General features: G+C 35.5%; 1 protein-coding gene across 1 annotated transcript in view; it reads left to right on the forward strand.

Annotated features, from left to right (window-relative positions):
• The window catches only part of LOC131143768 (ATP-dependent zinc metalloprotease FTSH 12, chloroplastic), a 167,438-nt gene that overhangs the window by 25,489 nt on the left and 129,875 nt on the right, over positions 1–12,074 (forward strand). The window contains exons 2-3 of the mRNA XM_058092080.1: positions 997–1,181; positions 5,615–5,841. Of these exons, the coding sequence (XP_057948063.1) occupies positions 997–1,181; positions 5,615–5,841 (412 nt within the window). The remainder of the gene's footprint in view (positions 1–996; positions 1,182–5,614; positions 5,842–12,074) is intronic.

Genomic DNA, 12,074 nt, shown 5'->3' on the forward strand with positions numbered 1-12,074 from the left:
TATCCAAATATAAAAAAAGAAACTGTTTTACCTGCTCCATCCACCCTGTATTTCAAGGCAGTGATGGTTTGATGTGGCAAGGAACCTATAGTTTTAAAATTGTTTATGTTTCCAGGATGATTAAAGCTCAATGTGAGGTTGCAGTTTAAAACAGTGGTTTCTGCTTTTCGAGATAGAACTGTGTTTGGTTGGAGAATGATGATGATATCACTAGTGGAGACTTCCAATTGATTCAAGCACATTTCACGAGGCAAAACAATACACCTAGGCAAGATCCCGAAGGAATAGTTCAATTATATTTTAGCATATCCAAACTATGAAAAAATGCTCACAGCATGTGACTCGAGATCAAAAGTATTTTTCCAAAACATCATTTGTGAACCATTAGAAAAGGATCAAAAATAAATTTGTCAAGAACTGGATTTTGAACCATAGAGAATATAGAATCCTAGGGCAATAACATTTTTGTTGATCCATGACATGTGTGTGGTGCTTTCTTTTCTCCTGTATATTTTTGTATCATATGCTGTTGGATATTTTTGTAACCTTTTTGTAGCATATATATATTTTTATTATTCAAAATCTTGTTATTGCTTAGTACTTGCAATTTATGTCATGGTTGTTTGAAAGTTATCATTAGAAATTATCTTTCTGTAGGACCACACAACCTCTATTCAACTCATTAAGCCCTTATTTGAGGTTTGCATGCTTGAACTCTTTGTTGCCATTTGGCTTTGTCCAAGGCCATACCTTCTATTAGATCACAGGGTGTCACAGATCTTCTCTATTCTTTCATCCTATATGTTGATGTAGCACCATGAAGATCCTTCTAAACCTCACCTAAAATTTTTGTTTTCCAGTAGAAGAAATGCAATGACAAAAGAGGAGTCATATAGGCAAGAGCAAGGGTTGACATAGTGCTTTGATGAGTTGAAGTGCTTTCTTGTTACAACTCCTTTTGATATGCTAATAAAAAGTATCATCGTTTGTTGTCAGGATGTCAAGAATTGGGAACCTAAACGAATTGTTGCTTTGGTATTGTACATTTTAATTGCAATAATTTCTTGTCAAAGATTATATTCAGCAATTCAAGTGCCACGCCTGGATCGACAAAGAAAAGAGTTAACTGAGGCTTACATGGAGGCATTGATTCCCGAACCAAGTCCACGTAATATTAGGAAGTAAGTACATTTGTCATGTTTTTTGCTGAACAGATCTAATGAAATTTTATTTCATATTCTATGGTTGATAGTGTTGTATTTCAAATTTCGATGCAATAAAATGGGGCAGGAGTTCACCTAGCGTCTTGTTTTTGTGTGTATGTAGGTTTTTTTTGATAAACAAAGATTTGTATTAGAAGAGAAGAATATACTACAACAAAACAGAATAAATCAAGGAGAGTAAGAAATCCTCATTTACAGAAAGAAAACTAGCTACAAGATTATGGAAAAAACAAAAATAACATAATGAAGAGCCTTGTCAGCAAACCAATCCCGCTGTAAATCTTTTAGAGAAACATGTCGAAAGACGCCACTAGCTGAGAGCCACAGCAATGCAAGATAAACCACTTTACTCCAAATTAAATTGTTAGTAGTGGCCACACTTTTGAAGATTCTTAGATTCCTTTCCAAACAAATACATGACATAATTGCCATAACAGTACACTGCCACAAGGTTTTCCTATCGGTTCCCTTGCCAGACCCCCTAAACATAATAGCACGAAAGGTCTTCAATGTGGAGGGGGCAAGCCCAATTTTCACCAAAGATACCATATAATTTATTCCAAACAGCCAAAGTGAAGGGACAATGAAGAAACAAATGTGAGCAAATCTCCCCACTCATCAAGCACATGACGCAAATGTAAGGCGACAGGGCCTTAGCAGGTCTTCTCTTCTGAAGCAAGTCATTGTTGTTGATTTTCTCGAGTATAGTTGTCCAAATAAAAGCTTTTATCTTTTAGGGAACTTTAGCTTTCCGTATCTGGGAGTACAAGGCAAAAGGTGCTGCATTAGGATAACAAGTCAAATAGGAAAAAAAGCGTTATGAGAGAATTCTCGAGAAGGATCAAAGCTCCAAGCCCTTTTGCCACTCCCCAAATGAACATGAAAAGAGTTGAGCAAATTGGTCAAGAGAGCCAGCTCATTGTTCTCTCTCTCTCTCTCTCCCCAATATTAAGATTTCTCTCAAAATGAAAATCCAAGAATACCCATCCTATTGCAAAAGGATAAAAGCATAAATTGGGGTATAAATGAGGATTTGATAACTGAGAGATGTGGATATGCAAGAGCCAAAGGTGCCTCCCCTGACCAATGGTCCTCCCAAAAATGAATTCTCTTCCCATTACTCACTTTATACTGGACTTTAAGAAGAAAATGATGATAAATCTGAGACACAAACTTCCAAGGACTTGAATAAGTATTATTAACTCCCACATTAACATCCCAACCAGTTTGTAGAAGACCAATCTTACTGCAAATTACCTTGTGTGAAAAAGAGTTAAGTTCCAAAGGAAAATGCCCAACCACTTCCCTGCCAAGGAGCTGTTTTTGAACACCAAATTACCTAGACCCAAGCCCTGTTGACAATCCATTCCTGTTGTGTAGGCATTGTCTGCTTTGGGGGCAAACCCCTTACAGTTTTGTCCTTCCTCAAAAGGCGCCTTCATAGGAGAGGGACCCAATCCCCATATAAGCTGAGGCCCCTTTACCGCCCCAAGCGTTGCGGGACTCCTCCCCACCTTAAGAACCTCAGTTTTGGGTTGTCACCCATCCTAACATGACATGCCGTCCCTGACATGTGTTGTTACCACATTTCTGTTTGGGATCCAGCTCTGATACCATATGTGACAACCCACTCCCACTTTGTGGGTATTGTCCGCTTTTTGGGGCGAACTCCTCATGGTTTTGTCCTTCCTCAAAAGGCATTTTCACAGGACAGGGATCCAACCCCCATATAAGCCAAGGTCCCTTCACCTCCCTGAGTGATATGGGACTCCTCTCCACCCCAAGAACCTTAGTTCTGGGCTGCCTCCTGCTCCCACAAGGCACAGAATAGTAGGTACATGGAGAAGGACAAAACTGTGAGGAGTTCACCCTCAAAACAGACAATACCTACATAGTGGGAGTGGACTGTCATGGTGTTAGAGCTGGATCCTGATTGGAAATGTGGTGACAACACATGCTAGGGATGGGATGTCCTGGTAGGGTGGGTGGTACCCACTATCCTGTGCTTTGTGGGGCAAGAGATAGCCTAGAACTGAGTTTCTTGGGTTGGGGAGGATTCCCACATCGCTCGGGGCCTCTACTTATATAGGTATGAATCCTTCTCGTATAAAGGCACCTTTTGAGGAAGGACAAAACCGTGAGGGGTTTGCCCCCAAGGTGGACAATATAGACACAGTGGGAGTGGGCTGTCACAACCCTTCCTCTCTTTTAGACCTACTCATAGTCTCCTAGCGTACAAGATGGTCTCAACTCCACTCACCACCACTCGACCACAAAAAATCCCTCATTGCCAAGTCTTTGCGCCACTCTCATAGGAGTTCTAAAGTGGGAAAGATGGTAGAAAGGGATGGGGGATGGACAAGCGTGGATAACAGTGACATGACCTTCGAAAGTGAAGAATGCTCTTTTCCACCCATCCAATGTCCTAGTTACTCTCTTAAAATGGGTCCCACAACAAAAAGGGATTCTGGTTATAGAAAATTTTCAATGCTGATAAATATTGGCTTTTGAATTTTCAGAGTTTTTGGTTTGAACCTCGAACTCCTAAATTTTCATTAACACATAGCTGTGCCTCCAAATATTTAAGAGAAAAATGGCATGGTGATGGTATTGTGAATAACGTGTCCGTAGAAAACCGTTTCTTTGGTGAAATGAAATTGAGAAGATGTTGCGTCAAACGTTTTTAACTGGGTTCCCATTCTCAAACATAACTGAACATTTGATTGATTAATGCTTTTGAAATGGAGTGACTAATTTTGGAAATCAACCAAAACTTGGTCTGTTTAAGCAGTATGAACTCACAAACAGTTGTCAAACCATCAATTGCTGAATAACAGGAACAACTGCTTATAATTTTTAACGTACTCATTTGAACTTTTATTCTATTCCATTCCCTCCCCCTTCTGTTCCACGAATCAATGTGATGTAAGTACTTGTCAAAACCTTTTGTTCTTAAATAAGAGGTTTAGGAGAAACTTATGGCCTCTTATAAGAGGTTGAACAGTGTATATGTATATTATATTATAATACAATAATTGACGGAATGAAAAAGACGTATATGGTAGAATCATACCCATAGAATACGTTATACTGTTATCATATTATAATGATATATCATGTTTACTATTATATTTAAGTGCTTTATAATAATGAATTTTGCCTTATAATTACAGTATTATAACGCTACTATGATATTTGTAATAATATCTATTGTGGTATTGAAAATGGGAGGTTTATTAGTAATATGATGATATTAAAATATGATAACATAATTGATTACAATATCATGATATTGTATTATTCTAATACAATAGAATAATTTTGTAATACTAAAATAAATATATTTCTACATTATTATGTTATATGTTAAGAATATGACTGTAAAACATTATCATAACTGTACATTTGATTATATAATATTAAGTTATGAAGTATTAATGTATCATTATTATTTTAAAATATGATAAATAAATTGATTATGATATCATAAAATGTTATATATATAATAATATAATTATGAAAGAAAAAGTATATATGTATTATATTTCTTGATCAGCATCTTTATGCATTATTATATTATATTTTATAAATATTATTTTAAAAATATTATTATATTATTTTTATCAGTACATTATATATTAAATACATAATATAATATATCTTTTTAATAGTGCATTATCATTTATACACAGTAATACGTGATAATGTATTATTTTTGTTTTTTTCAAATCTTGAAAATATTATTGGTCCAATCAATACTTATTTTCAAACACAACCAAATACTACTTTTCACTTTCAATACTTATTAGCTAAAAGTACGTACTAGTATTACTAATTTATTTAAGTACTTATTCAATTCAATACTTAACTGAAATTGATGCCAAATGAAGCCTCAATAAGAAATGACAATGGGAAGTTGAACAAAAAAATATTTAAGAAAAATATTCCTATTTGTAGTTGCATACTTGTATCTATTTAGGATTGTTCATCTGTGCCGTAGTTGAGCTAGTCATATGGAGATTTAGTTTTTAACTTGCTGCATAAAATAATTTGCTGTACGTTTGGTTTGTGGAATGTCTATTCCTTGGAATAGATTAGTTATGATAGGTTAGTTACAATTAGTTATACAAAAAATTGTATTGATACCATAAAAGCAAATAATGGTGTGAAACATTTTATGAGTCCATATTAAGGGATAAACAAGGAATAACTATTCCCAAATTTCATCATGGGAATGTTTGTTCCTCTCTTATTACCTACATTCCCAAAATTTTCACTATGTTCCATCGTATTCCTAGGAATTGCTATTCCGAGAACCAAACGAGTCGAGTGTTTGTGATGGGCTTTTAATATTTCAATTTTATTTATTATTATTTTTCCTAAATTTTTAGGTTTAAGAAGAGTATGTGGAGGAAGACAACACCCAAAGGCTTGAAAATGAAGAAGTTTATTGAAGGACTTGATGGTACCCTTGTTCAAGATAGTTCTTATGTCGGAGAAGATGCATGGGAGGATGATCCAGAATCTCCTCAGGAAAATGTAGAACAGATTATTAATAGCAACTTAAGATTGAGCACAGAAGAAAAGAGGGCGCTAAGTGAAGACTTGGGCATTTTAGGTTAGTTTACATGATGTGCGTACTCACCTAGTTTTTGCATGCATCACCTGTATCAATACTTATGTGCATGCATTCTTGTATGCGCATGTAATTGCTTGCATATGCAATGTATGCACATGCAATTGCTTCCATATATTGTATGCGCAATTTGGATTTAGAATAGTGATGACCTAGTGCTCTTGGGGTCTTCATATGGTCTATATAATTTTTTTAATCTTCAATATTTTAGCATACTTGGGAGTGTTTGCATTCGGTATTCTGTTCATTTGAAAACTGGTGATTGGAAATTTTGTTTATTCTAATTGTAGTATTCTAAAAAAAAATTGCCTTCTAGTGGATTTTAGAAGATATTATAGACTAACAAGTGTTTTAATCTTTTAATGGAAAATATCATTTCTAAAAACTTGAAAGTTTTCTTTGCTAATTGGATTTAAAAAATTCTAATTTTACAATGTCAATTTCATAAATTTAATTGTATCTAAATTGGAAACAAGTCCCCCACCTCACAAAAAAACAAAAACCATTTCATCATTTGAGTGATAGAAACAAAAATGGATGGGGAATTGTGCAATTTGTGAAGATAAGTTATATCATTAAGTATAAAAAAATATAAGAGAGTATCCTCACATAGAAAACTAAAATGCGAATCCCTGGTAGAGAGTGGTGCCTTGCTGCCTAAATTGAAGAAAAGAGTGCAATTGGGAGAAGAAAACATGCGGCGCTCTCCTCTATCTTCGCTTGTAAACCCATACAGGCATTATTGGCAATGAAAGGAGAAGATTGATTTCGATCCATCCAGATTGAAGAGACTGGATAAAGTGGGTAAGGGTGATTTTTTGTTTGTTTACAAACGTAATCCAAAATGCACCGGGTGGATGAGACTATTGTTGGTGGTGGCAAACTGGTTTTCAGAGGGATTGGCATTGGGTTTTTGCAAGTTGGGGAGGGGTTTTCGAAGTTTTAGAGTAGGTAGTATGAGATATTGGTAGGCAATTTGACCGACAAAGCTAGGGAATTCTTGGCGCTAAGATTGATGGAACAGAAAACATTTTTAGTGTTCATTCCTGGTGGATCAAAAGGTAATGCGTGGCTGGAGTTTGTGAAGGAATTTTGTGCACTGGCTAGGATCTTTGATACTGGTATTGGTAAAACAAGTGAAGGTTCACAGCAAGGCATCTGTTCATGGAGACAAGTAGCTATTACACAGAAGAATGTGATTTGTGAAAAATGTGATTGTTCATTGCAGGCAAAGCAGCAGATGCAGCAGCAGTAAAGGCGGCAATAACAGTCACGAAAATAGCCTTTTTGATCACCACTGTTAGTAACAATGGCAGAGGCAACTAAGGTTTCGTTGGGAGATGGGAGTTCATTGAAGATGGGTTGGAGTGGGTTGGGATGTTTGATGATTATGTTGGTCTTGGGCCGGATATTAGACGGTAAGGGTGCTTTGGTTTGTGGCATAAAAAATATTCCCATGGAATGACATTCCTAGTATTCATCGGAATGGGATGCCTGCCTTACCAATATTTTGTTTGGTTTACATTGTAAGATTCCATAAATGTATACATGATTCCCATGTCAATGTTTTGTACAACATGGGAATCGTGGCAAGCATTTCATGAAATGGCCATTCTACCCTTGAAATGTGTACAAATAATATATGAAGAATAATTATATTTTCAACACAAAAATGTTCAACAATCATAAAACAAAAAAGTTCAACACTTAAATAATTCAATTAATGAAAATAATTAAGGCAACATGGTCTTTAAATATTAACCATTATATAATATTATTATAGCACAATAATAATATTATTTTCATTTTATTAATAATTTATTATTTTAGATATAATAATGTGTAACAATATTATAGTCTAGGGGCATTCATGCATGTCCAATTAGCCAAAATAGTGAGTGCAAGGTTCCAAAAGTAGGATTTCATTCCCATGGAACTTACCTAGAGGGTGGGAATGTGTCACGGGATGAACTTGTTCAGGGCATTATGCCTACCTGTGATTGGCTGCTTTGTGTGCATGGGATGGGTTACCATCATGTAAATAGTAGTATAGGTTTTATGCTTTGAGTATGTGTAAGCCTTAGTGTAAAATGGGAGTATGACTCCTTAGACATTTTGATGTTTCCTAGTGCCAGAGCTTAAATAGCATATAAAGTTCTTTAAGGGAGGGTGAGTGTTCATCAGTCTTGTAAAACTCATTAGCATTTTTTAAACATGTTTAGCCTACTTGCCTCCCTTTCTAAACACACGTTGCTTTCAAAGGTGCTGTTAATGAATTATATTGCTTCAATGTTTACCACGTGCTTGTCATTTGCTTTTGTGAATTGCTTATTGCATTTGCTTACTTTCATTCAACTGCTGTAAATGTGGTTTTTTTGGTAAACTGTGGTATACTTAGGTTGACTAGTTAAGCAAGAGTGATTTAGCTAGTGCTGCACAGCCCTTCACAAGGTGTGAAATGTTCGACCCGTGAAAGAATGGGATGTCCATATTTTGTGGGAATCTTTCATTCCTAAGAATGTTAAGATGTTTGCCACATAGGATTTGGGTGCACAAACAAACTTAGGAATGAGATGCCATGCATTCCCTGGAATGTTGAAAAAGCTGGGAACCAAACACCCCCTAAAGTTATTGAGGTGGGTGTTTGAGTGAACAGGCCCAAGTTCCAAATGCTTTAAGTTGTGAGCAGGCCCAAAGTCGTTGAGTTATGATCAGGCCCAAAATCATGCCTAATGGATTTTGAACACAAGGCAGGGTACTTTTGATCCATTTTGTGGCAGGTTGCAGAATAAGTCTCAAGGGGGGAGGATCTGCCTGGAGGTTAAAAAGGTGGAGGCCCTTTCTGGTGATTTAAAGAAAGTGGCCCAAAATATTGATGGGTGTCCTAGTAAGGCCCAATACTCTTGTTTATTAAAGAATAGTTCTGGGCATTGGAGGCATGGGATGTGCTGCACTTGAATCACCTTTGATTAAGATCCTTTTTTTCCGGCTTTAAAGGATAGGGAGGACAATGGTAGTTTGGCGGTGATAGTCACTAGAGGTTAGTAAATTTCAGTTTCCTAACGCGGGAAGGAAAGGCAAAGGCAAACAAATGTTCACAAAGGAGTTGAAGGTAAGGAAAGAGAGGAGACAGTGCAGGGGTCAGGGGTTATTTTTTGAAGCATCCAACTGGGAAGAAGATTACAAGAAATTCATCTATGCAGAACGGAGGGTAAGTGATTGGGTTAATGGCGAGTGGGGAGGTTGGATGAAGACTTTGTGTACTTAGTGGGAGAGGGATATGGCCATGACGAGACTGAGAAACAGCCATTAGGGAATGATGATTTGGGTAGGGTGTTTAACTGAGAATCGTGAAGGATGGGAGGAGGATTTTAAGTGTAAAGGAGATGATGTGGGGGATAAGGTTATTGGGAAAGGAAGGTCGTGTGAAAACGTTAGTGGTTATGAGTTTTATGTCCATAGGTTGGCTGAGGAGGCTGCTGTGGGTACAAGTTACTGATTCCAAGTATGGGGATTCTGATGGGAGAATGAAAAAAATCTAAAGTAAAATTGCTGATTGAAGTTCATGTATTGTGGAATTTTGATTGGTTAGAAGGGGGATATTGATGGTAGGATTAATAAAAGGAAGGGGAAGAAAAAATGGGGTGATGTATTGGAGAGCGATGGTGTTGACACTCGTGAGTTTGATCACGATGGTGGTCTGCTCTTGAATTAGTTTCAGGAACAATATCACTATGGTTCGCTTGGGTATTTATCGTTTGTACCTCTAATCATTGACAGAAGCTCTGGAGGGTATTCCTATTTTCAAGGATGATGGGATGGGCAATAAACAGCTGTCCATGGATGGGATTTTGCCTACTCCAGTGGAGAAGATAAATGGGAAGGACATAGAAGCTCAATAATTGGTAGACAAGACCTGTGGATGTCTGATCTGAGAGGTAATGAAGTTCAGTTAGATGGGGGTAAAATAAAAACAAAAAAAGGCCAGCAGGAATTATCTAATCTACACTGTTTAGTAAACTATGATTGGAAAGGGGTTAAGAGGGGTTTTCTTAATTATTTTTTTTTTGATTTCTTTTATTGTTTATTTTATTTTATTTTAAATTTTTTTCTTTGAGGATTTCTTGTCCTCTTTTATTTCATCTAGAAATGCATCTTAGAGTTGAGCTAAAAAACATTGAATGATGTCATCATGGTCTTAAATTTCCATGAAATTGTTGAAATTTCTGTTTTAATTTCCATTTTTTTTTTGAGAGCAAAAGAATTTCATTAATAGGAAGAGAACTTACAAGAGGGAGAAAGGGCATATCCCAAAAAAATCTTGAACAAACCAGAAAAAAACTAAAATATCAAAAATTAGAAATCAATCCAACCAGTTCTTCCAATCCCCATTTAAATCCTGAAAGTTAGCTTCTCTAAAAATTCCAAACCCAATAAACCGTAAAGAAGTCACGAATTGAATCTTTTCCCACACCAAATACGAATTCAGCTTCGTAGTGGAAAAAATCTGTGCATTATTTTCCAACAAAGACCCCATAAAACTACATACTTACTACACTTTCATAGAGCTGCCCTATCCTTCCTTATACCAAAGCCCCCAAAAGAAGTGAATAACCAATCTTCTACTGAATAGGGGTAGAGCCAACTCTCTTTCATAGAAAAAAACAATTTATTCCAAATCCTCCATGCAAATTCACAATGCAAAAAGAGGTGGGAGGCTGTTTTGGAATTCCTATAATAGAGCATGCAAACATCTAGAGAGAGAGAGAGCCTTCAAAGGTCTCCTAATTTGTAGCAAGTTATTGGTATTAATTTTGTTAAGCACAACCAAACAAGTAAACACTTTAGGGCTCGCTTGGTATCACTATGAAAAATTAAAGAAACGAAAACCAAAAACCAGAAACATAACTAAAAACTAAAAATGAGCAACCTGTTTGGTTAACATTTATAAAACTAATACAAATTAAAAACCTAATTTAAAAAAAAACTCTTATTTTTATCTTTAAATCAAAATATTAAAAAAATATGATTAAAATAATAAAATTACGAATAATGCAAATTTTAAAAATTACTGTAATAAAAATAAATTTATTATAATTATTTTATTTAATTGTGCTACTTTCAAATTTTACTTTACAATAAAAATTTTATTGGACATGACAATTGAAAAATTGTAAAAGTATTTTGTAATTAGCTTTATTATTTTTTTTTGAAATTTATGTATATATATATATATATATATATATTTAATTATATTCAAATTCATATGATCATTTAATTTTGATTTTAATTTAAAAGTGTATAAAATGAATAATTTAATCCGAAAAAACTATTTCTAAATATTAAAATTCCTAGCAACAGGTTGCCAAAACAACTGAAAACAATAAAATTTGGTTTTGAGTTTTTTGGCATACAGCTGAAAACCAGCAATAGAAATAGAAAACCGACAATAGAAATAAACACATTTTTGTAATATGCTTTTCTAATGTAGAGAAACAAAAACAGAAGATAGAAAACAGCAACGATACCAAACAGACCCTGAACTTTTGGGGGAACTTTAACCTTTTAAATGACTAAATAAAGAGGAAAGAGATAATTTGAATAGGTAAAAAACTTTGATTTGCAAGAAAACAGCCCCCAAATGATCCACACACCAAGAAAAAACATCCCTACCTAAGGATAATTTGCAATTTGTTCAATACAGACAACAAAGAAGACAACTCATTTAGAAGTCTCTTGAATGATGATTCCAAGAGATTGGGAAGCCACTCCCATTATCCACAAAGAAAGAAATGACTTTGTTTGGCTCAGAGCACAATTTAAAAAACAAGGAAGAGAAATGGAAAAAAATCGTTCCCAAGCCATGGGGTTTTCCAAAAATGAATCTGGGATCCCTCCCTACTACAAATTTAGTGTGAGGGGTGAAAATAGAGTAAATATGGGAAATATACATCCACAGACTTCCCAAAGAACATCTTAAGCTTTCATTGGTAACCTATCCATGTTCATCCAACCCAAAATTATTGCAAATAACTCTATGCCATAGGGAAATATCTTCCAAGGGGAAGCACCACGAATGTTTAGCTAAAAGAGTGGTGCTTTTAGACACCAAGATGGCCCCAAAACAAACCCCCCCTGTTTTTAGACTTACCAACATCCGCCTAGTTTACTAGATGGTCCCTACAACTCTCCAGTCCAGGCCACAAAAGTCCCTC

The sequence above is a fragment of the Malania oleifera genome, chromosome 12 (assembly GCF_029873635.1).
Source record: "Malania oleifera isolate guangnan ecotype guangnan chromosome 12, ASM2987363v1, whole genome shotgun sequence".
Taxonomy (NCBI): domain Eukaryota; kingdom Viridiplantae; phylum Streptophyta; class Magnoliopsida; order Santalales; family Ximeniaceae; genus Malania; species Malania oleifera.